Raw genomic sequence first — 26,810 nt, forward strand, 5'->3', positions numbered from 1 at the left:
TTGCTATGGAAGCCACAGCAACACCAGACAACAATTCGGATAAATAATGTCTTTAAAAAAACTGTTTATACGAACTTTGATCAAAACTGACTCTGCCATTTTGGGGAAAAAGTTGAAAAAATATTTTCCATAAGGCTGCTATGGAAGCTACATCATTATTAGGGGAGCCATCCCCCATCCAAATGTTGGTAGGGCATGTCAAAGGATCATTCTTGCCAAGTCTGATCTAAATTGTCCCTGAAGCTTTTAAAAAGAAGTCCAAAATAACAAATATGGATGGATGGACAGACAGACAATGGATACAGGGCCATGCCATAAGGTCACATGGCCTTCAGCCAAGTGAGTTAAAACTGGTAATTACTTTGAAGATGTTGAACATAATTATTATTACTGGCATTGTCAGCACTGTCGTTGGATATTACATCTGTTCGACTTTTCGGCATGGCCATCGACTGCAAGTGTGAGATGGAAGCAGGGGAATAAAATGGCAACTGAAGGCCAGGAAACATCGATGCATTTGCCTGGGACAATTGGCGTGCCAACATCTCCTGAACTAAACTCTCCTGGAAATAAAAAGGACAACTGTAACTAATTTGTAATTGTGAAATTGTACTATTTTCAGATTTCACAAGGATCTCTATCTCAAGTGCTGTATACATAATCATACTATAAAGGGTCTGCCAAAAGAGTCAACAGCAAGAAAAATCAAAATGGAGAAATTGGTGTAATAGTCAATTACATCTCATACAATAAGCTTGACAAGAATTGCTGTCAGTCAATTACATCTCATCAATAAGCTTGACAGCCATTATTGTCAGTCAATTACATCTCATACAATAAGCTTGACAAGAATTGCTGTCAGTCAATTACATCTTATCAATAAGCTTGACAGGCATTATTGTCAGTCAATTACATCTCATACAATAAGCTTGACAAGAATTGCTGTCAGTCAACTACATCTCATTCCATAAGCTCACCAGGCATTGCTGACATATTTTAAACCAAATGACAATCATAACAACTGTACTGTATAGCATGTATACATTTTCAAGTCATCATATTTCATTTTATCCAATTTTAAATGAGAATTTTTACAATAAACTAAAAATAACATGTTTGAAAATGATACAACTTTTAACATTAATTAAAGTACTAATGTGTAGATGTGGTCATCTTGGTTTTGGTAGTTCATCAATAGTTTGTGGACATATGAAATATGTTCTTTTTTTCCCATTTTCAGTCACTGATTATCAAAGTGTATGATAATAGGAAAGCATTATACATACAAGTGTATCATATGAGTGAAGTTTTAAAAATTAATGTCAAACTAAACTAGTACCTTTTATTAATCCTTTTTATCTAGTTTCCCATAAATGTTAATCAGCATAACTTTAATATTTACATTTTATTTTAATGATGATAACAAAAGCTACTGGTAAAGTCAAGACAGAAGCTACTTGTAAAGACAAGATAAAAGCTACTGGTAAAGTCAAGACAGAAGCTACTGGTAAAGACAAGATAAAAGCTACTGGTAAAGACAAGACAGAAGCTACTGGTAAAGACAAGATAAAAGCTACTGGTAAAGACCAGTCTTACTGATACAAAGTTTTAGTCTTGAAGAATTTGTTATGGAAGGTGATTCAACAGAGTTTTGGCAGGCTTAAAAAATGTTTTGTGAACTTTTGTGCTGCTGAGAGCATTCTCAAGTCCATTCAAAAGGGTAGACTTTAAGATATACTGTATGTACTTGCTTATAAGCGAAGTCAAACTGAAAACAACAAAGATCAAGATCTGCTGTAGCATAATATGCCTGCAGATCAGTGTGCATTTTGTTTGTTCAACTGATAACTAATAACAAACTGCACAGATTCATATCTGCTGGAACATCATACAATGGCAGATCTGGGTCTGTGCAGTTTGCAATTGGACTCAATTTATAAGAGAGTATATATGGAAAATCTGATGTATTTTTGTAAAGGTATGTAAAATTTATCTCTTAAATGATAAAGAACAGTTGGAGAATCAGAAGAATTCTCTATGGTGTTCTCAAAAATCAATGCTGTAATTCACCATGTTAGAAGTGCCCAGAAAGAACTGGCCATGAAATGTTAACCCAAATGTCTTATGCTGTAACAGTGTTATTCTTCTTCCACTCAGTAAGAGCTGTTTCTATTTTCACATACATATATTTTACTTAATACAAACAACTTACTTTTTCTGATTCAGAGTGACTCTTTCCATTCAGTAGATGGGAGTGGGTCATATTATTGGACAGGTTGTTCAATACGGCTGAAACTGGAAGATGACTGGCTAATCCCATAAAGGGACTCGTCACATACTGAGGTGGAATAAAATGGGGACGAACTCCAACAAATGTGGAAGCCATTGGTGGAGTTGATGCGACAGTTTGTCGATGGTGGTTGCTATGAGCGGGTGGTGGTGTCACAACTTTCTCCGGCTTGGCAGAAGACATGAAAGGATAACCTAAATATTCATCATTTGGTCGCTCCAACTTCATTTCTAATTTTACTTTCTTCGTTAAATTTAGTGGTCCTTCTTGTTCAGACTCAGTGGTCTCCCTTGGATTGAGCCAAGCAGGGGTCTGTGCACCAGTGATGTGTGGGCTTGTTTGACGCAGCACTGGGGATGGGGATGAATGAGCTCTGGGGGATAATCTGTATGGGGAAATGGCATGAGGAGGAGAAATGGAGTGATGCTTCATTTCCATAGCAGCCAAAGAGGAATTGGTAGGACTCATTCTAGACTGAGCAACCATCATTGATGATGCTGAAAAAGAAAAAGAAATTCATTGCTGTATTAGTTTTAAAAAATTCATGCAAATGGGATTGAAAATAAACTTTAAATTAATATTTATATTTATTCTTCTGGAAATGCATAAATTTCTTCCAAAAGGTTTCAGGTGACATTTGTTTTGTTTTTGTTTCAAAAGGTCAAAATCTTGGGGTGAACCACTTGATAGCTAAGACCTGTCAGTCTAGTGGAAGAAGTCTTGGGCTTCATCCTCAGTGGCATCTGTGTTGTCAAATCTTCTGTTGCCATAGAAACTAATAATACTAAGGAGCAGGGACTAAAGAAATTTCAAAATCAGCTGTTAGCCAGGTGGGATACAAGGAGAAAGACATGAAAGCCCAGCTTAAATTCTGAAGCCCAGAAGAAGAAATTTTTTTAATTTAAGACTAATGCTTTAACAGTTTTCTTTGTCCTTACTGTGAGCCATGATGATTATTAAACCTATATAAAACATTGTTAAACATATAGTTGTTTTAAAACTGAAGACAAAGTCATATAGCAGCCCATGGGAATACCTGAATTTAACATACAGTAGCCCAGACAGAAATACCTGACTTGAACATACAGTAGCCCTGACTCAACATCTGGTTGCCCCTGTCTGTGGCATGATATTTATCTGGTTGCCCCTGTCTGTGGCATGATATTTATCAGACTCCATTTAGTTAGCTCTCAAGTTATAACAATATTGTACACACACAAAACCAACAGCACAGCCATCCACTAGTCTCAAAGGAAATATATCATTTCAGGTTGTTGAAAGGTCAGAACATTTAGATTTATCCCAGTTTAAGCATCTCTGCTGAAAATACCATACACATAATGGTGCTAGTACAAAGTATTCCTGTAGATTATAAATATGAAACTATATTGTATGTACTTGTACTGCTTATAAGTCAAGTCCAACTTCAAACTGCACAGACCCAGCTCTACCATCACATAATACGATGGCAGATCTGGGTCTATACAGTTTGTTAGGAGTAATCAGTAGAACAAACATCATATACCCTGGTATGCAGGCACCTTATGCCATGGCAGATCAGGATCTTGGTTGTTTGCAGTTTGATTTGATGGTATATACAGTATGTACTGAGAAACACGTTTCCAACTCTTTAGCAAAGCACTTCCTTCAATATACAGATTGGTAGGATGAAAACATAAGTGCATAATAAAACAAAAATACAGCTGTCCCTCACTTTAGCATCCTTCATTAACGACATATAAGGCAGTACATGCAGTGGTCTTGCTATAATGTATACACTGCTCCCATGGACAGCATTATAACAGGGGAGTATTGAACCACGTTTACTATTCCATTGTTCCTATGGACAGCATTATAACAAGGGAGCACTGAACCATGTTTACTATTCCATTGCTTCCATGGACAGCATTATAACAAGGGAGTACTGTACCATGATTAATATTCCATTGCTTCCATGGACAGCATAACAACAAATGAGCACTGAACCATGTTTACTATTCCATTGCTCCCACAGATAGCAGTATAACAAGGGAGTACTGTATTAAGTTTACGATTAATACCACAAGTTCACTTCGTTACAAAGCTAACTCTGTTTAGGTATGCTTCCACTGCTGCCTATTAATTGTACATAAACATTTGCATCAACTGATAAATTATTTGTTCCCTTTCATAAATATGCAGTCATTAGATTAATTTTGAGCTAACTGTAAATAAAATACCATTACAACCGATTCATGCTAAATACAATGGAATGGATGCTTGCAAATCCTGAAATAATTTTGCCCTCCATTTTTGAGAAACATCTGCTTTAAATTTGTCAGCTATTCTTATCAGATGGAAAAAAGGAAAGAAATATAGGTAGAAAGGTAATAATATTAAAGTTTAACTTCAAAATCTTGACAATATTTTTTAACAATATTTCCTAAAATTGGAGCATCATAAATTCTACCAAATATTTAAAACTACAGCTATTTTATAAATTAATATATTTCATAGAATTTGTACAAATGTGTGTGTGTGTGTGTGTGTGTGTGTGTGTTTAAAGGCACATCAGCACAATCCTGGCTAGTGCTAGCAAAAGCTAGGTGCCAAAAATGGTAAAGGCATAAAATGTGCCAATTTCACCAGAAGACAAACTCCTCCAGCAAAATGCAAACGTGTACCATGATATAATATTTCCTCAGAAAGGCATCCAAAAGAAAGATCAAGCAGAAACTGGGGAAAAAATCCTGAAAAAAAACATGGTAATTTTTTTCTATCGAATCAATATTATGACACATTGTCCCCCATGTGACATGGAGGAGGAAACTACAGACCTAGTCCACATCTTAGCTTGCAGAGAGTTGAACTTCTGACAGTATTTCATATATGTGTAACACTTACCCACAAATAATTACTGATGGATTTATTAGCAATTGTTATCATCTCTTTCTGTATTTTTGTTAATCATAAAAATGGATTATCTCTTATATTTCACTTCACACCAAAATCACAGCATCTTACATTAACAACTCAGGCATCTGATTTATTTTCAAAATTGCAATAAATGTAAATGTGATGACTTTCTTGATATGGTACATCCATTATATTCAGGGAATGAACATATCAGAATGGCTCAATCCATACTTCAATCAAATTGTCAGCATAGTGTTAAACAATGGAAACTGAAATTCTAATAATTTCTTATGATTTTCTCCGATTGCTAGCTGACAAATTTAACGCAGCTCTGTCATTCTGTGGCATTCTGCAATAACTACTAATCTAACAGTGACATACTATCAACCCTCCATCTCAAGACAATTTATTTGAGGTTGGGATTTGGGAACAATCTTTTCATTTATATTCTGTGAAGGACACAATGATTGATTGAAAAAGCCATAACTTGTTAACACCAAGATCAAACATGACGTGAGATTAGCCAACAATTTGTACATGCATCAATCTTTTAAACCAATACTTGTGTTTTGTAATTGGCAACAAATATGATTCGACGCAAATCAGAGATTAATAAACCAATTTCACTTTGCTTGAAAGATGAGCTTTTGTCAAACAGATATGGTAAATAACATTGATTTCATTTCTGCCATTATTATAATTCTCATTTGTAAGAAGTCTACTAGCACCAGAACCATGGGTTATAACTGCATCCAGTTACATTATATTGGATGGAAAATCTGATGATTTTTTTTTATTTGCAAAAATTTAACATTTTCACACAACTGCACAGAAATCAAATTTCTTTTGTCACATTACATACAAAATGCGGTGCAAGACAATGATAAAAATGTTCATTGCCAGAAATTTTTTATCATATATTTCTACTTTGATAAAGTTGCATGAAAAAGTAAAGACACACAAGTGACACACACACACGCAAAAAAAAAAAAAAAAAATATATATATATATATATATATATATATATATATATATATATATATATATATATATTTTATATATGTGTGTGTGTGTGTGTGAGAGAGAGAGAATCTTAAACCAATGCATGGTAATCCTGAAAGACCCAGATATTTAAAACAGGAATACATTAAAATCCTGAGCTAAACTATGGGAATCCTACAAGGTCATCCTTTAATATAGATTTCTGTTGTGCATATAAAGTCTTAAATTTAAAAAAAAAAGAATAAATTTGGTGGTCTCTTGAAAGAGCTGGTCTTAAGTACAAGTTTTCATGCTTTTTTCCCCTACAAAATAACTGTGGTACATACCAGTTGTCATGAATAGATAGAACAATTTTAAGTAAAAATGTTGTGTTTGGTACAGATTGAAATGAGTCAGTCTCTTGCATGAAAACTGGTCAATGGAAAATTCAATTTCTTAACAACACACACACACAGATATATAGATATATATATATGTAATCCATTTATGGGGCTTCTATTGTCAGCAGATACAAACTGCTATGTCAGACTTCAGTCTGTATATCTGGAAATCTTTTCTTGGAATATAAATAGAAATAAAGAGTCAGGTGCCATTTAATAAAAAAATGCCCAGCATCGCCTCATCCAAGTGTGGAGATAAGGAATTTTATGTAGGTAAACTTTTCAAAAAGACAGAAGATTTTCCAACAACAAAGGCTTCCTGTTTATCCAGCCTTTGATTGTCTATCTAGATAGCCAGAAAGCAGGCTGTGCTGTTTTCCATCTTTCTTTGAATAGGATATAAAAACAAGGTCTGCCAATCTCTATCTAACATAAATACAATCATGCCTAATGCTTTCTTCATCTACATTTATTTATACACATAGAATGGCAGGTATATTCCACTTGCTTGTTGTTCGTTATTGTGTTGAGCTCTTGACAAAGGCCAGAAACGAATGATAACAATCTAATCAGAAAAGATATTTCTTTTGCACAGACATAAAGCAAATGAGTTCCCATGCATACCTGAGCATGGAGGAGTCACAGGGATAGATATAAAGGTTGAGGAATTTCCGCTCTGCGCATTTAACAATGAATCTCTCTGGCAGAGGAAATAAATAAAAAGTTGAAATTTATTTCTTAGTTCAATAATATTTTGATAAGCAAGATCAATTGCAGATTTACAACTGTGCATCATGAAGTCATAGATTTTATAGTCAAAAACAAAAAGAATGGCTTCTTCAATGTTAATAAACTCCATCATCCAGAACGAAGATTTTAAAAGCTTTTCTCTCGACTGTGGTCTAGTTTTGTTTTATTTTGCTTTATTATACTGGGTAGTGTGTCTGAATTAAAACTGTACTGTTAAAAAATTTGGAATTTGATAAATCATAATAAAAATAATAATGAACAGAATCTACAAATGTGTAACCTTTTTTAATCAGGACATTTTCACATGAAGAGTCTTGCTTTTTGGCTGATTTAGCAGATTCATTACAGTAAAACCTGTCTTGAAAGACCTTTCATGAGGGACCATATTCTCAATGCACAGATTTATTGACTATATAGTATTTTGACATGTTATGAGCAACCACCTGTTTTGAGAGACCATATTTTTTTGGCAGAAGGGGTGGTCTTTCAAGTCAGGTTATACTGTACTTTGGTAATTGAGCTATACTTAAACAATGGAACTGTTACTTGAATAAAAGTATGTTATATTTGAAAAGTCCTTTTTTGGTTCATATTTGTAATCAGTCTATTCACTAATGCTTGATCATTTAAGGAAAACTATTATTCATGGTTGGCAGTGTGCAAATGTTTGCCAAGGCCCTTGGGGAATGATTATAAACACTCATTCAATTCTCTTTCCTCCTTATCCAAAAAAACATTTGTAAACCACAAGTTCTCTATGATTTTTTGAAACTCCAAAATGCAAAGAACATAGTACATATTTTTACTCACATATATTAGAATGACAATCTATGCAACCCTACAGTGGCACAAAATGTTTCCATTGCAGATTTTACTTACAGAATTTAAAGACATGTCTGCGTACTTTCAAAGTCTAATCTCTAGAACTCCACTCCCCATCTCCATTTTTTAAAATATTGCTGAATAAAATGAAACAAAACAAAATCTGACGATGCATGAATTCCAGTAGATAAAGCTCCCCTGGGTCCTCACCCCAATACCTCAAGGCTTGAAGAATGAAGGTAAACTATTTTTTCTCAGTCCATCATGACATTTTACAGAGAAATCATAAAATTGATAGTGAAACTAAATTAAGATGCAAATAGCCTATTCCATTTAATTAGTGGTATTCAGAGGTCAAGCAGAAAATGTGAACAATGAGCTGGAATTGCAATCTGATTAAAAGCAAAATCTCTGACATAATAGAGATCCATGAACTCTGACACAAGGTCATGTTCTGTTGACCTTTCAATTGACCAATCAAATTATAACTTCATATTTAAGTCAAGAACATAATTTTTTTTTAACAATAACTCTCCCTAATACAAAATGCAACATTTTATCTGATTGGTGGTTGCTAAAATTAAGTGGACCAGGAATTTCAACTTTCAAATTTATAAATACTAGAAAATGAAGCCAGTGGTTACTGTGACATAAATCAACAAGTGTTGGATCAAAATAAAAGAAAGTTTACTTAATACATGTAACATTTTAACATTTAGCTGCTACATATAGCTGTACTTATAATTAAGTGGAAATGGTTGCGTAAACTAAAGAACAAACCTGGCATTTTATAACTCAGTTTTTTTTAATAGTTTATACAAATAGATACACAGGCACACAAAAGGAGACAAGATAAAAACAGAAAAGCAAAAATTAAGAGAAAAAAAACACCTCTGTGTGTGTGTGTGTGTGTGTGTCTCTGTGTGTGTGTGTGTGTGTGCCTGCGTGCATTTTTTTTTGGGGGGGGGGAGTTGTGATGATACCTGATCTCTGAGGATGGATCTTCAAATAAATTTACAAACATGAAATCATCTGTTACCATATATGCTCACTTATAAGCAAAATGCATAGAATAAATCTGCCATCACACTGTGCTAGCAGATCAGGGTCTATGTTGATTACAGTTGAACCTGACTTATATTCTAATAAATATGGTAATTCATATCAGCTAGAAGCACAACAAAGGTATATTCTGCAAGATATACAAACACATCAATTGGATCACTTGATTCAAGATTTCAATCATTTCCCAAAACCACATGGAAAATGTCAGTTCACTATTTGTACACAATGGCTTCATTTACCAGAACTACCATATAAACAAATAAGGTCCACCAGCAAACAACACAGACCCTGACCTGCTGTCACATAATGTGCCAGCAAATCAGAATCTATGTTGTTTGTTCTGCTAATTTCTCCTAACAAAATACATGGACCGAGATCTGTCAGCACATTATACAATGGCAGATTTGGGTCTATCCAGAAGGATCTGACTTTCAAACAAGTACATATGGCACCATAGGAAGTATCTAATTTATTCTCAGGTTCACCCTTCCATTACACAATGTTTATGAAAAATTTGATGCCAAATGGTGCTGTTTGTTTCCACTGCTACATCAACCTGGATTAAATTTCATCAACTGGATACACATTATACCACTGGCCTTGTTATCCTAAACTGGTCCAGTCAAATGCAGGTTGCCCCTTTCTAATGAATTTAATTAGGTGTACATACAAGAACAAATAATCAATCTTGCCTCTGTTTTAAATCAGGCCCAAAAGAATTGTTTAACAGCTGGATAAGGTCTATCAAAGAAGGTTAATGGCACATTTTCAGCCATTTTCAACAACTACTGGAAACAATTAGAATTATCTTTATGGGGGCCTTGTCAGTGAAACCTCCAACTTAAATGGAACATTCTGGAGTTTAAATTAAGGAAGCCATTCCACAATGGTTAGTTAGGTTAATGGTTAATAATTAAATTAGGGACAATTTTAATTAACTCCACTTATAAACTGTCTGAAAACTTGCTACACACTTCTTTTCATTGTCTTAGCATGGCATCATTAAGTTATTCAATGTCCCACTTGTAAAAGAATGTTTCTCAAGCCTGTTCTGTTTCAGAGCTCTCAAGGACCTGTGGTCCCATGTCATTAAGTGTGAAATTTTCAAAGGTCTGAGGTCCAATGTCATTAAGTGCAAAATTTCCATGGACCTGAGGTCCCATGTCAACAAATGTGATATTTTCAAGGGTCTGATGTCCCATGTCAATAAATGTGATATTTTCAAGGGTCTGATGTGCCATGTCAGTAAATGTGAAATTTCAAGGGTTTGAGGTGGCTAGGTCAATAAATGTTAAATTTGCAAGGACCTGAGGTGCCATGTCATTAAATGTAAAAGTTTCAAGGGTTTGAGGTCCCATGTCATTAAATGTGACATTTTCAAGGACCTAAGGTAATATGTCATGTAGGGTGAAAATTTACCTTGGGTTTACAGTTTTTCTTACCTGTACATACCTGTGATAATACTTTGACCTGGTAAAGTTTTACATAAAAATAATTGTCTCCCATGAATTCAAGAGCTGTATTAATAAAAAGTTATTTTAAAAAATGCCCATACATCATGAATAATACTCCCCAATCAACTTCTGTCAGTTTATCACAAAATAAAAATAACTAAATGGAAAGAGTTTTTCTTATGATGCTCAATTGTCCAAAACTTGTTCTTCCAGAAATTCAAAGAAACAACCATTTATTTTCTTTAACTGTTGAAATGAGAAGTCTTTTAGCAAAAAAAAAAAAACATATATCAATGTGACTATCAGTTATGGTGAAGCAGCAATAACATGATTTTCATGATGACCACCATCATGGCTATACTGGATATCAGATCAGGTGTAGCGACAAGATTTTCAAGATGGTCACTGTGATGGCCATTATGGATATCTGAGTGGAACCATCTTCATTTCCAACCAGCTAATCATAAGAAATCTTTAAGTGAAATCGCCATGTTAATACTGTCATCAGTTCAGATGGAATAGTGAAAATTTTCGAAAATGGCTGTCACTGCAATCAATATTGGATGTCTGGGCACCACAAATTTCATTACTGATTTATCTCCCCTGAGTGCCACCTATCTTGGGATGAATTTGTGTGTAAAGTTTCATGGCAATCTTCCTGTTATGATAACAAATTAGCATGACCAGTAGAGCAAAAAATGGGGAATGCCAAAATTTTATGGTAGTATGGGCCTCTCCATACTGTGTCAAATGGGTCTCTCCATATGGTGTCAAACAGGTCTCCGTATCGTGTCAAATGGGCCTATCCATAATGTGTCAAATTGAAATCCTGACGGACCTACCTTTTGGCTGAAGGCCTTTAAATGTTTTAATGACTCGAACATTAATATTTTTAAGAATCAAATGCAAACATCACAGCATGGAAATAGGTCACAATGAAAATTAAATTAGGTATCTGGACTTGTATAATGCCTGAAAACTTTATTTAAATTTTAAAACAATACCTCAAGTCAACTTAGGAGGAATGAGTGAAATCTGTATCAATGAAGACTCCTTCGATTTCATAGCTTCAATGTGAAACAAGCATGACGAACAAAATTCTAAAGATTAAAAATGCAACCGTAATTTATCAAAACAATACAATACTTTTTTTACCCAAAAATTATACCTGTGTCTATTTTAAAGGCAAGGTCATAAAAATATCTGGATCTTTTATTTTCAAATTCTACATAAAAGCTTATTTTTCTTGGTTTTTATAGCACTTGCTTGCTATATCATAGGAAGGAAATAGCACCTTTAACACACTATTGGCTACATCATGTTAAGAAAATGGGAGCTAAAGTGTCTTTCCCAAGAACATACTGATGCAGCTAACATGGCTGACTCAGGCAAGTACTGAACCTGTAACCCATGGATTATGACCCTGATGCCCTGTCAACAGAGCTATCATGGCTCCCACATAATGCATGTGTCCAAATGGTTTGAAGAGAGTACAATATAAGTGACTAAAACCAACTGTAGTAGCAGGCAACTTGATGAAAGCCATGCACAATATAATGACACTGCATTACCATCATACCAACAAATGTTGCCAATGATAAATAGGGTCCCACTATGGATGCTCCTTAAAATGTGATTGTCTACTGCCACCTGCAGGGTGATAGGAGGAGCTAAGGGGAGATAAGACAAGTGCTAGAAGCTTATGAAAAATGAAACTTAATTAAGATACTATTCATTACATAACACAGTGACAGAATGAGGCTGGTTATCTGGGACAAAGGGCCCCTTCTGGATGTTGTGAATGGATAAACAATCAAGCCTGTTTTGGGTTTACATGATATTTAATGTGGGAGTGCCTAGTAATGAAAGCAAAAAAAAAAAAAGAAAGAAAAAAAGAAAGGGTTCTTTGTTTTCTTCAGATGATGGTATATTACCAAGCTGTATTGCAATTATGTCTTAAAATTGACTGATTAATTTGCTGCTTTTTAATTCACTTATCCCAAGCATACAAATGTTGTACTGTGTATGTTTTAAATGCTCCTTACACTAACGAGACAAACAGACAGTTAGACAGACAGATTAATCCAATTAGTAACTGAGAAGCTGAAAAAATGAGATGTACATTCTTCAGGATTGGATATTTCTGAAACCATTTTGGTTGCAAAGGGACTACACTATAATAATACATTTTTAAATAGATGCGGTGTAATGAACTGAAGGGCAGATTTTTTTGGAAAAAATCATAGCATGTGGGTCGGACCTTCTTAATTTAAGAGTTATGTAATTCTGCATTTCTGAACTGGCTTCAAAGATATTTAGTCCTTTGTTTAGCAGGGTTATTGCCGAAGGGCATAGTCAGGTCGGATACCCTGTGGCAGGCCAAGAAGGTGTGAAGAAAACTGGACTCAGGCAGGAAGAAAATCAAATCATAGGTGTGTTGACCATTTGGAGATGAGAGAAGCTAAATCTTCCAGTGGGAGGGGCTTATTCTTTAGGCTGGGGAAAATGCATAATTCTTAGTTTTAAGGGCACATACAGATGTTTGTGTGCTGCTAGCTCTTGAATGGTAGAGACAAGTTATTTGAAGCAGAGCAGAAAGCCTGTGTTGAACAGGGAAATTGAGCTGTAAGCCACTCTGAGACTTAACTTGTAAAAAGAAGGCTACTTGAACTGGGTAAAACAAGTTTCTAAGGGAAGCTTCCAGGGTGATTGTGAGAGATGGCTCCAAGAGATTGACAGGGTGTATGCAGTGATGACACCAGGAGAACAAGAAGGAAGGATTAGGGAGGGGGATGAAAAGTGAAGGAAGCCAAGTAATCTGGCAGGGTGCACACCAGAGAAATGAACTACAGAAGGAGGAAGAAAAAGGAAGGAGGAAGTAAAAAAAAGTCAATAGCACACGAGTCCAAGGCCAGCGTAACAAACAGAGACGTTAGGACATTAACTTTCATGTCATGAATTAAATGTAAAGTTGCATTTGCTTAACCAGGCTGTTATTGTGTCAAAATATTATTGAACTGAAGCTTTTCATTTGAATTGCTATTGGAATTTGAAAATGACAATTTATGTCCAGGAAATTATTTCAACTGATCTTTTGTTTTTGAGAGAATTGTTAGATATTCAACCTCGAGTTGTTCTTTGCATCTAGAGAGTTAAGTATCACTTAGTGGGGTTGTAACATAAAGTTAGAAGTGTTAACTGTTGCAACTTTCAGACCCAAACAATTTTTAAAAAACAGACCAAAAAACAGCGAAATCTGCCTAAGGTGACACCTTCATGTAATCGATGCCCACCGATAAAAATCATTTATTAACCTATTTTCTTTCTTTCCTTGACATTTTGAATCTGTACATAAAAGACATGACCATGATGGACAAAATGTGCTAAGCAGCCTTTATTGACAGGTTTCACTGTCTAAAAGACTATTTACTAAAATGGGGAAAAAAAGCCAAACTGTGCACAAAACTCTGGTGCAAACTGAGTCAGTCTGCAAGAATCTCCAAATCGAGGCCTATATCATATTTCGTTCATTGTACTTGGATTCTGATAGCAAAGTCTGCCCTTCCTTATATTAATAAACCTATATATTATGTGTTGTTGATGGCAGCTGTGTTTTGACAGATAAAATCTACAGAGCTTTAAGAAGGCTATCAATTCCAGGAAAAACAAAATCTGCAGTGTCACAGCTATGCTTTATTGGCTTAATTCTAACATAATGCCAAAATCTGGCCTGATGTAATGTGGATAGGACTAACTAACTTATCTGACAGCAAGTCAAACAAAGATTGGGTGCCTATTAAGTACCTGGTAACCCATGGGATTCTGATATAAAACTGCATCACTGTTTCCTCTTTATCTATCTGCAGTTTACTCATATGATCTGATAACAGTTACTGTTGTAAATCTCTTCATTATCAACCCTCCATTCTTTTATTTCAACAAGCATTCCACTGCAAAAATGATTTAAGTTATAAAATTAGACTTCCAGATAGCTGTATCACATAATGAATGGGGTACCTAGGAGTAATGTGAAAAATAAGCCAGTTTTGAGTGAAGAATAGTTCCAAATATTTGCAAAATTTCTTTGCTATAAATTAGTCATGTCCTAATAATGCACCCACACTCAAAGTTTCATCAATCCCATATTAGAACAGCCATGACAGAGCCAGGCAACATTTTCAAAAGTATATTTCACCTACTATGACAAAGTGGTTGCAGTGACCTGATAGCAGTGTCTAATGAGTAACCACAATTTGACAACTTACACAGTTTCTTAAAGATTTTTTTCTTCATTTAAACTTGAGGAGAAACATCCCTGAAATGTCAACAATTTCTTAGATAACATGAACCATTCTTAGAAAATCCTGATCATATGGACCAAGCAGGGAACTTTTTGATAACTGCTACAAATAAACGTATTTTTAAACAGGGATTTCCTTGTTACTTTAAATGTAAATGTTCATAATAAATAATTCCGCAATAGGCCTCGCATTTGCTGTGTGCCTATGAACTGCTCAGTTCAATTCTAGCACCACAGCTCATGGGATGCCATATATAATCTATACTTTGTGTTGTTTATACTACAAATAGAATATGATTAAGCAAATGATGGGAACATGCAGTAGATGGTTTGGATGCTGGCACGACCACCTTTTCTTGCCTGGGTCAGAAACAGATTAAAAATGGGACTGCTGCAGTTCACAGAAATTGAGCTATTGTTACACTATCATGATATCTTATGGTAATTGTGGTTTACATTAGCCAAAACCTGAATCTTCAATAACTTTATGAGTGGAATAAAGAAATAATTTAATTCTTACTCTTCTTTGTTTCTGCATGTGTTTCACATATTAAGACCAATAAGTGAATCTATATGGCACTCCAAGCAATTATCTTGCATTGGTTACTTCCAGATTTCCTTGATTTACTTTTGTTTCTCTTCAAAAGCAGGTGCTGGTAAATTCTAGACCGGTTATCATTTAATAGGAGATTCATCATAAAAGATACGTGATTTTTCTCCTGCTACCAGTCTACACAGTCTTACTGTCACTGTTTTCACAAATGGGTGGAGACTTAACCCCCTTTTATGCTTTATTAAAAACATATGCCTGTCTAAATTTAAAACACAAAAAGAAAAACCCATCTATTCTTTGAAATCAGATGCCTTCCATTCACTCTTGGATGCCAGTTTCAATATTAATCCAAATGTACAATTAGGTTTCTCTTGGGCCCTTCAACAATCAATTCAGCATGAAAATGTCAGAGAAACTGGCATTGATTCTCAGCTCTCAAGAAATGACAGCCCAAATTAAGAAATATTAGTCAGCTTAAATAGCTTGATTAAAACAATCAGTGTGGGGGTACCTTTCTTTGTTCAGTGTGATGATTGATGGTAATGCTAAAGGATTCCATTCATCTACTGCTGAAAGTTAAGACTGATAAAGGAAGATTGAAAGCACATTTATCAGCATAGGAATACCATATAAAGTTATGGTACCAGTCATTAAACTAGGAATACCATATAAACTTATGGTACCAGTCATTAAACTAGGAATACCATATAAATTTATGGTACCAGTCATTAAACTAGGAATACCATATAAAGTTATGGTACCAGTCATCAAACAAGGAATACCATATAAACTTATGGTACCAGTCATCAAACTAGGAATACCAAATAAAGTTATGGTACCAGTTATTAAACAAGGAATACCATATAAAGTTATGGTACCAGTCATCAAACAAGGAATACCATATAAACTTATGGTACCAGTCATCAAACTAGGAATACCAAATAAAGTTATGGTACCAGTTATTAAACAAGGAATACCATATAAAGTTATGGTACCAGTCATCAAACAAGGAATACCATATAAACTTATGGTACCAGTCATCAAACTAGGAATACCAAATAAAGTTATGGTACCAGTTATTAAACAAGGAATACCATATAAAGTTATGGTACCAGTCATCAAACAAGGAATACCATATAAACTTATGGTACCAGTCATCAAACTAGGAATACCAAATAAAGTTATGGTACCAGTTATTAAACAAGGAATACCATATAAAGTTATGGTACCAGTCATCAAACAAGGAATACCATATAAACTTATGGTACCAGTCATTAAACTAGGAATACCAAATAAAGTTATGGTACCCATCATCACAATAGGAATATCCTATAAAGCTATGGTAGCAGTCAGTTTTTATATGTGTGTGTGACTTGGATTTTTGACGTAGCTTTAACAATTTTCTAGTCATATCGCTACGATGTCTGCAGTGTGGCAGTTTAAAGTGATGTCTAGCACTGGGGCATCATGCTGCAGACATGTAGCATGATGTCCCACTCAGTCACATTATCCTGACACCAGGCCGACCAGTCCTAACACTAACCTCTTAATGCTGAGCGCCTAGTGAGGCAGCTGTTAGTACCATTTTTAGAAGTCTTTGGTATGACTCGGCTGGGGTTCAAACCCATGACCTCCCACATCCAGGGTGGACACTCTAACCACTAGGCCACTGGAATGGTCCAGTTTTTGTAAAATTAACACTTAAGTGAGTAACTTGATTTTATTGCATTATGATGTCATAAATATGACTTTTTACCTACCTTTATTGTAGCACTATGAACCATGGAGAGACAGGATGTAAATAAAAAATCTGCTTCCAATTTCTGTCTCTTATCAATGATAAAAGTAAAAATTCTTATTCAACTTAAATAACTGCAATAACAATAATGGGAAGGAAAATGATAAAGTCAACAAAATGTATACAAGTCCTTTGGAAATCTTATCAAGTATGAACTTTTGCAAATCATCAATGCAGTCTTTCTGTTGAAGAAAAAAAACCTGATGTGATCTAAAAACAATGATGGCATACTTTAAAAGAACAGCTATTAAATAATACTCTTTTATATGTGTATTGGATTTTACAATCTTTCACAATTTTACAATCTTCAACCTATGAAAATTGGATGAAATTTTAAACTCATTCAACCATTATTTTAAAGTCAGTCAGTGACAAGAAACTTTTTCCCCATTCATGAAGTTACACTTACTGGCATTAGAGATTTTAATCCCAATGCATACTGATCCATCATTTATTTTGCAACTTTGGATTGCTGAGACTTTAGCTTAGTGTTATATTAATTTTAGAGAAAGAAAAAAAAAACTCATCTGCAAAACCTGCATAAATGACTTCTCAATGGACTAGCCGAGAGTATGGTCTTTACCATAATCAACAGGTACAGTTCATTTAAGTAGACCTTATAGGAATAGATAGATTAGAGTGTCTGTGATTTCGCTTTCTAACAGACTGATATAGAAAGGCTGTTTATCACAGGTTATGTAGGACTGCTAGTTGCAGTGGGTAGGTGGTTGCTCTACACAAGCATAATGTATCAGAAAATTATAAAGGACCACAAAGAATGTGGTCACAAAATGCTGCTGGTTGCTAGGATATGTATTTCATCTTTATCTTTGAATTTAATCAAGATTTTATTTCTCAATTTAATAATATAAGTGAGGAATTTGATTCAAGGAAAAAAATGTCAAAGAATGCTGAATCTGATATAGAACAAAACATTCCTTCCAAATTACAAGAATAAACTGCAAAACTTGCAAAGATATATTTGCCTGATGTTCCTAAATACCAATTCAAAAGAAAAGACTAATGTTATTCATCATGGATAAGACAGTGGAAGCAAGTTTCCAGTCCAAGCAATTAAAAACCAACACACTGCTGATGACTTGACATTAATTGACAGCTTTGTTATCCATTAAAACCCTGTTAGGCGAAGAATAATCTCAAAACATTTCACCTCTGTAACCATATGTTCAAAACAAATATTTGATGTGGTATGTCTGTATGTATCCCCTTTCTATTCCAAAAACTGAGCCTAGTTTATCTGTGTATTTATCCTTATCTGAACTATAGAGGGCCCAGACCCAACACTTTGTCTTAATTTGAAATGGTGTAACGGTCAGATTCTTAAACTTGTGAAACACTAAAATATTATTTGATCAGGAATATTATCTGCATGTGATAACCCTGGCCTGATAATGACACAAATGGGTCATTATTCTTAATTTGCTTGGCTTTTCCTAAATCTAAACCATTATTGGAACCTATTATTCATTTTTAGAACCATTAATCTCTTCCAACAGACCAATTTTCTTACACAACCCTACAAGACTGATAAACATGGCTGGATTTAAATTTAGATTCTGGATGCTTTGCAGGTGTAATGCTTCTTTATTTACCAAATATTTTCTTGGCTAAAATTATAGTTTTGTTCTCTCTCACTCTCCATCCATACAAAATTTGGTCAAATTCATATTATTTGCAGGAAAATACAATTTCATAAAATGAAATAAGGTTTTCATAACCAATTGTTAGAGACAATCAATTTTGTCACTTTACCTCAATTACCTAATTAACCTGCTTGTGGTACTGTGCCATAAAAGACAAAAACTAAACCATATTTAGGAACTGTACATTTAAAAATGTGCATTTGTTTCTATCAAGTAAACTTGGATAATATAAAATAGTTTTTACATCCTAATAAAGTGCTAAACTCCTTTCTTTCAACCTTTGTTTTTCTGCCAGGTTTCATTAAGAAAGTGTAGTTCACAAAAGCTACAAATGAATTTTTGTACAAGGATTTTTTTCTAAAATCAAACAAAGTTTTGAAGAAAATCAGTGAATATTTATCGATGATGCTTCTTAAATGAAAAATATAATTAAAAATGCAATTTGTGTGCCATTACTCCCTTTATCAGCAGATGAAATAAAAACCAAATCAAATCAAATGCAAGCATCTGAAATTTATCGAAAATGCACTAACTCAAACTTTTGTGAAAAAAAAGGAAGTGTAATTTCTTTACCTGAAAAATAAATGTCTCTAAATCTCATTACAAGTAAATTAAAAAGTCCTTGAATGTTGAATAAAACAGCCAAAGAAAAAAATGAATACAACTTCAGTAGTAAAGCTTTAAACTCAAAGGACACTCACACTAAAAACACCTGTGACAACCATGTAGGTGGGCTGTATAAATAATTAAAATATCATAACTGATGCTGAAATAATTTACTTCATGTCCTTGAATGGCAATGATTCTATTTTTTAATAAATATTTACAGGTGGTAGAGTTTTATTGAATGCAATTAGTGGAAACATTGTGATCCCATTACTTCAATTGCCGTGTACTACCACAGTAAAACACAATTTTACAATCTCTTGAATTTTAAAGTATGTCCTTTTCCTAGTATTTTACTGCATTATGATATGAGATTCAAAGTATTAAAATTAATTGCTGAAAACTTATCTTTATCTTTGCTTAAATGAGGGTTTCTTTATAAATCATGGATATTGTAGCTTCATTGCTCTGTTCCTTTATTCAGTTTATGAACCAAACACTTAATCTTCAGACTTATTTTGAGGGATAAATACATCCACACCCAAACTGGCTTGAAAACAATACTCTTCCTCCTATTTGTAGCAAATAAGGAACTATTCATCTTATTCTATCCACCATATTAATTGAGAGAAAGAAAAAAATTGCGATTAAAGAAACAAAAGATATCCAGCAGGTAAAGTCCTAAAATCCACCACCCTCTCACACCCAGTGGTCCAGCCCTTATCAATTGCCATTGAAAAGGTAAAGTATACTGTTTATTTGTCAACTATTACTCACATCAAGCCATATAACTCACATGATGGTCACTAAGACAGACAGACAGACAGACAGACAGACAGATAGATAGATAGATAGATAGATAGATAGATAGATAGATAGATAGATAGATAGATAGATAAATAGATAGATAGATAGATATATAGATAGATAGATAGATAGATAGACAGCAGTATTCAACATGTGTGACCTACAAAACAATTTCACTTTGCCCTCTGAATATTAGGAGTATTCTAACATTTTCAGAACTGTAGTGGGAGGGCTGGGAATATGAAATATAATCACCAAGTACAAGTGGTATACTCAGAACACCTGGCTTATTAACCCTGCCTGGGAATAAGTTTTCTGTTCCTTTATCAGGACAAGTGTGGAAAAATCATTATGGGTGTGAAGGAATTCATTTATAATCATCAAACTGTAGGCATTGTGGTAGCAATTTTAACTGATTTCATTGTTTAAACACACACACACATACACAAACACACCAAAATTGTTTGCAACTTGCAACTGTGGAGAAAATCTAAGTATTTAAAATAAAGTTTGTGATACCTTTCAAATGAAGCTTCCCAAAATAATCTTAAGTGAGGAAAATATTTTTGGAAAATAAGGTCACAGTGACCTAATTAATTCACTGATTGTTACTGCTTCTTTATGAACATCCTTAAAACTGTACAAGTCAGTTGTCAGTGAATGTTATTACTATTTAACAAGCGCAAGCTTAAAGTTAAAATAAATCTTACTGAAACAACGAGTACACACTGGAATCAAATCAAGTTAAATTTAACAATCAAATTTACATACAATTTCTAAAATGCTGATCAAACATTTTCAGGCATTTAATATTATAGGAACCAAAATGTTAGATTACTAACTTCTAAATAATTTTAAAAAATCAACACAAAAAAAATATTTCTTCAGCAGACATGATATTCTATTTTAAGTTAAATTTTAAGAATGCAGTTTTAGTAAAATAAAGGTGTAGATCAAATGTTTTTATTTAATGTTCATCATATAACCTACCATACTGAGTTAAATAACTGAAAATCAAATATGAAACAATACCAATTTATATTTCCAAAATAGATCACAGAAACTGAAAATCTATAAGACAATAACTTAATAAATTACAGTAAATTAAGCCAATAAGCACCAATGAATTCACCCAATTACAATTAAAATGGGTTTACTACACATATCCAATTTTTATTATGGACAAATTTATATTCAATTAACTAGGGACCTTAGCTACATTTAATAAAAAATGACATTTTCTTTAAAATATATTTTCCTTATCCAGGTAGTTTATCCAAGTAGTAATGGACATAACGCCTTTAAAAGGATGAAAACGATTATGTGTTTTGTCCAGTTATAGCAATGTATAAACACACATGAATGAATTATTATTATTGCTGCTGCTACTATGGATGATGCTTCATGATTTCCTGTCATATGAAAGTTTAAAGTATGTTTAAAAGTCTTTTCCATTTTCAAAATGGGTCTTATAAAATATTTATTTAAAATGTTTTAAAATCTGAAATCACAACTTTTGACTCTTTACTGGTAATACAATACAAAATTACAATTCATCTGAGTAATATTGGTTGTACAATTTTAACTGTATTTAAGATAAAACTAATTTTCTTAAAGAAAAAACAATGGCTATATGCATTAGTAAAGAGATTACAAAAACAGCTATATCTAATGCAAAACATCAAAAACTTCTCACAAGAAAATAAAAGTCAAAAGGTCATCAATTGAAAGATTGAACAAATGTAAAATTATTACATAAAAAAAAAACTTACCATAACAGTTTATCTGCTTAAATTCCGTAAATTTTGATGCAACCATTCTGTAGCCTCAATGTACAACAAATCTTGGAATCTTCTCAATCGATAATTACCACCTATATATTAACCTTATATTACTCAACCAACTCAAGATGAAATAATTGTCCATTTCCAATTCACCATTAATATACACAGAAATAATGTGTCATGTGATACTTTGGGGCAATATTCAAGGAAGTACTTAAGTAAGCTGCACTCCAGCTGATGGCCCTGTCTTAAGTACTACCCCAGATTTTGGAGCTCTTTAATAACAATCCCCTGATGATGTTAACCAGGCTGCAAGAAAACTGGCCATTCACAGTTTATAGTTTGAAGTGTATCATTTCAGCACTGAAACCACCCTTCTTATGCCATGCTTGAGTGTACACAATTCACTCTGTGTATGGTGTCAAGTGATTTGAAGACAATATGCCAATTGTCATCCAAAGTAACAATGCCCTTCTTGGCACTGGGCTTTGTAATTCCTGAACAAATAACAACAAGCTCTTATGGGTCCATCACACAATAGGGATAAGGTTGGGGCACACCCCTAGAACACTAGAAGGGATGACCCTAACAGGAAGTAGTAATAATAAAGAGGGCATCTTAAACTATAATCTAGTTTTCCGTAATTACTATTCTGGCACATTAAAGATGGTGTGAGGACCATTAAAGGGAAAGAAAACTATATACTAAATAAAAAGTAGAACATTTCAAACATGATTTCCATAGTAACAATTATAAAAAAATTCAAAGTTTATTTATTTTATGGTTTATTTGAAAGGAAAATCATTTGTGGAGACATGTTACGAAGGTTATTATAAATCTGAATGTATTTGACGATGACTTCGATATGGGTATCTTAATACTCCGTTACTGTGTTAGTTTAGTATGTATGTACTCAAAGACTGCCTGGTCTTAAGGGAAATAATTACACCTTCTCTACTTAAAAAAGGTATTACACTGTAAAACACACATCAAAAAGTTAAACTGAATTATAATTTATCGGCAAGAAAATGACATGAAAATATTTAAACAGATAAATACATGTATATTTATAATGAAAAGATTGGGTAGTTGTCTGCAAGTCAGAATGATTAAAACCACTTTAAAAAAAGCATCTTTGTACAGCAACGATAAAAAAAATTAATCAGCACATAAAATTTAAATACTTGATGTCCAGTTTTGCAAGTCTGGGGAATTTATTTTGATACATATGATGACCATAATTTTTGCAACATTGATAAACATTGATTCATACAGAACTTCATAACATTATTACTGCTGTTTCTTATTTGAAAATATTCAGTCACTTTTTATTATTATTAATATCATCATCATTATTTTTACTATTGTCATTATCTCTGCCATCAAAATAGAGTTATCTTAAGTAGCAACTTTTAAACAGATTTACAATATAAAGACACCCCCCCCCCCCACAATTATAGTTGTTACCAGATAATCACATTATCTTCTTATAAGTGGTTCCTCTCACCTTACAAGATCCTCATTACAATGTTATTAGCTGACACTTCCCCCTAACAATGGCTGTCTGTCACAGGGTGTTATTGTCCTGGACAAAAGGGAGTGGTGGGCCACATGGGTTCCATTGTAAGACCACTTAACAATATTAAGAATCATATGATGGGTGTCTGGTCCAGCAAAAACTACCTTCAAAGTGTTAAGTGATCAGGAAATAAATGCCATGCATTTTCTGTTACTGAGTGAGCTTGAGATTTTTTTAAATAGCACTTCAAACACATCAACACAGCATAGATTATTACATCCCAAAGGCACAGTGAGGTACACAACCTCAGCTGGCCTGGTTGGGTATCAGATCTAAGAGTCTTTGATTATCTGTCTGTTGCTCTACCAACTAAGACACTCCCAATACAGTGTAGTGAATGTGCCATGTCCAACTAAACTTCAAAAGGTGACCAACTTTGGACTGTAAATTAAGCTGGTAGTCCTAAAAAGTGCACCTAACCATCCTACATTAAGTTACACAATACTCAAGAAATCAGACTGACCTACCATATATACTCCCTTATAGTACAAGTCCAACTGCAAACTGCACAGACCCATATATGCTGTCACATAATGCACTGGTAGATCTCAGTCTGTGTAGTTTGTTAGGAATAATCAGTAGAACAAACAACATATACCCTGATCAGCAGGCACATTATGCTATGGCAGATCAGAATCTTTGTTGTTTGCAATTTGACTTACACATGAGCATATACTGTATATTTCAAATGCAAGATAAACTCTTATTAAAACTGTCTAACCTATCACAAAGCAATAAAATCAATATTTGTGTACTAACTTCAAGTAGATATATCACTTGCATATTAAACATGTATATGATCAACATTAGTATATGCAATTATTGCTGTGAGATATATTACATGATAGGTGTGCTTGTTTTCATAACTTTATCTCATAATTTGATCTGTTAAAATGACATCACAGCAGCTTGTCTCCTCATGTTTGTAATGCTTTTCCAATAACATTTTGAAATGAGTTATTATTCCAGTGTTGTATTATCAAATGATCAAATAAAATAATGACAAACAGTAACCATATTTGTTCTTCTGCAGTATAGAAGAATCAAACAGTAAAATCTCAACTGCACAAACATTTGACTAATTTTTCTTAAAAGCATCTAATGATTTATTATCTGCAATGACCATTAGTTGTATTTCACCGCAAGATGCCACCCCAGATAATAAAAGTCTTACATAAAAGAGACACTAGAACGCAGATTTAAGCACAAGTTCATGACTGAAATTTGTGACAATATAACACAAATTTAAGCACTAGGTCATAATTGAAAGTTGTAATCCACTATTCTCAAATTTTGCATCAATAATCAATTTTACTACATGTCAATCAATTAAATGATTAATCACACCAGTCGTACTAAAGAGTATATTCATCAACTTTATTGTAACCACTACTATAACTACTGTGACAAACACTACAGGAAATTAAGCATTCTAAGTAAACAAAAATTCCAAAAATGTCAAAATTCCGAATAAAATAAAAGATACTACTATTTCTTGGCTGCTGACCCCACCATCACCACTAACCCATGAATCTTTCTTCACTCTTTCAGCAATGTTAATAATAACATCACACCAAAATCCTCTTTTTCTCTGTCTGCCTCTCTCCCTGACTTGGTTGAGGGTTTTGACTAATTACTGGTTAGGTCAGTAGTATTTTAGATAATATAAAAGTATATAAATTTGGAACATATTTAAAATCTAGAATTTGCATTTTTCCTTTGATCTTTTACAACAGTATTAATATCATATGTCAGCCATTTACAGATTTATCTTTAATTATATATTTCTTATGAAGTGATGATAGAATTGCAGAAAAAAAGTCAGAATGGGATACAGGGTTAGGTGAATCACTGTAACTTCCGTATACTGTTGATATCCTTGCAACTCTGAAGAAGCCATTAAGATAGGAAAAAATAAGTCTCTGCATCACACAAATCTGAATGTTTGGTTAAAATGTGGAAAAAATTGCAAGCACCACTGTCAATATGTCTTGCAGTTAGTTTTGATATCCTATTAAGTTACAGGTGGCATAAACTTGCCATTAAAGTCAATCTGGTGGAGATTGCAGCTGAGGAAATGAGAGAAGGATGAACTGAACCACTCTTGTGCAGGTATTGCAACAAATCTTTTTTCTCCAAAAATACCACATAAAAACCTTTAGGAAGGTATTTCTCAATGGCAATAAAAAGATAAATAAAGTAACAACTGTTGAATTCATCTGCATTTAGAGTTTACCTTTGAATTACTTACAAGTTAACATTTATCTGACAAGACATGGCAAGACAAGAATTTATTCTACACGGGTTGTCAAGTTTACAAAATACGAGGTGTATAAGAAAAAGAACATGAATATACAATATAATGCATTGTATTATGCTTCACAAAATATGGAAAACACAAGCAAATATTTTTAAAGAATCATAGGTTACCTGAATTTATTTATTTATTATATTTATAAAAATGGTAGTCTTGGAAATGTAAAAATGAGGTACAAATTTTTGTCTTTCATCATGAAAATATGAATATGACAGAAGACAATGATACTAATTGCCTATTTTTTGCAATGGATAGAGTGTACAATGTCTTCTGTTACAGGAAACATTAGCACATATACCAGTTTTAATGGGATATGAAATGCAGTTCTAAATTTAATTAAGCTTTTAGATATATTTATTTGTAATGAGAGAGATCTTTTCTAAATCTAAATCAGGTTTCAATAACAGGTACTTTGGAACTTTAGATGATCTATTAATGTTAGCTGCCCATGCTTGCATGTATTGATCTTTTAGTCGTAGTTCTACAGATAGTGTTGGGGCCCAGAGTGGCTGAGTGGTCTAAAGCGCTCCCCGAAACGGATCACTGCCATCTCACTTCTGTCTGCATGGGTTCGAGTCTAGGATTCAGCCAATGTGCGTATGTGAGAAAGCTTGCCAGTAGTTTCTCGTGGGTCGGTGGTTCTTCCTGAGGTTTTCCTGGGTTCTTCCTCCACCATTACTACTGGCCGCCATGCATAGCCTATCGTGTGCTGAAAAATGGCATTAAACCCCACAACAACAACAA

At 33.8% G+C, this 26,810-nt stretch overlaps 1 protein-coding gene across 8 annotated transcripts in view; it reads right to left on the minus strand.

The window, feature by feature from the left end:
- The window catches only part of LOC149785081 (uncharacterized), a 303,926-nt gene that overhangs the window by 18,189 nt on the left and 258,927 nt on the right, over positions 1-26,810 (minus strand). For 7 of the 8 annotated variants that reach the window (XM_089978816.1, XM_089978819.1, XM_089978817.1 and 4 more), the window contains 2 exons: positions 2,213-2,787; positions 362-563 (listed from right to left, as the gene is read on the minus strand). In XM_089978816.1, the coding sequence (XP_089834942.1) occupies positions 362-563; positions 2,213-2,787 (777 nt within the window). The remainder of the gene's footprint in view (positions 1-361; positions 564-2,212; positions 2,788-26,810) is intronic. The other variant, XM_089978813.1, reaches the window with a different exon arrangement.

Source organism: Sinohyriopsis cumingii, chromosome 13 (assembly GCF_028554795.1).
Source record: "Sinohyriopsis cumingii isolate HCF-2022 chromosome 13, ASM2855479v2, whole genome shotgun sequence".
Classification (NCBI taxonomy): domain Eukaryota; kingdom Metazoa; phylum Mollusca; class Bivalvia; order Unionida; family Unionidae; genus Sinohyriopsis; species Sinohyriopsis cumingii.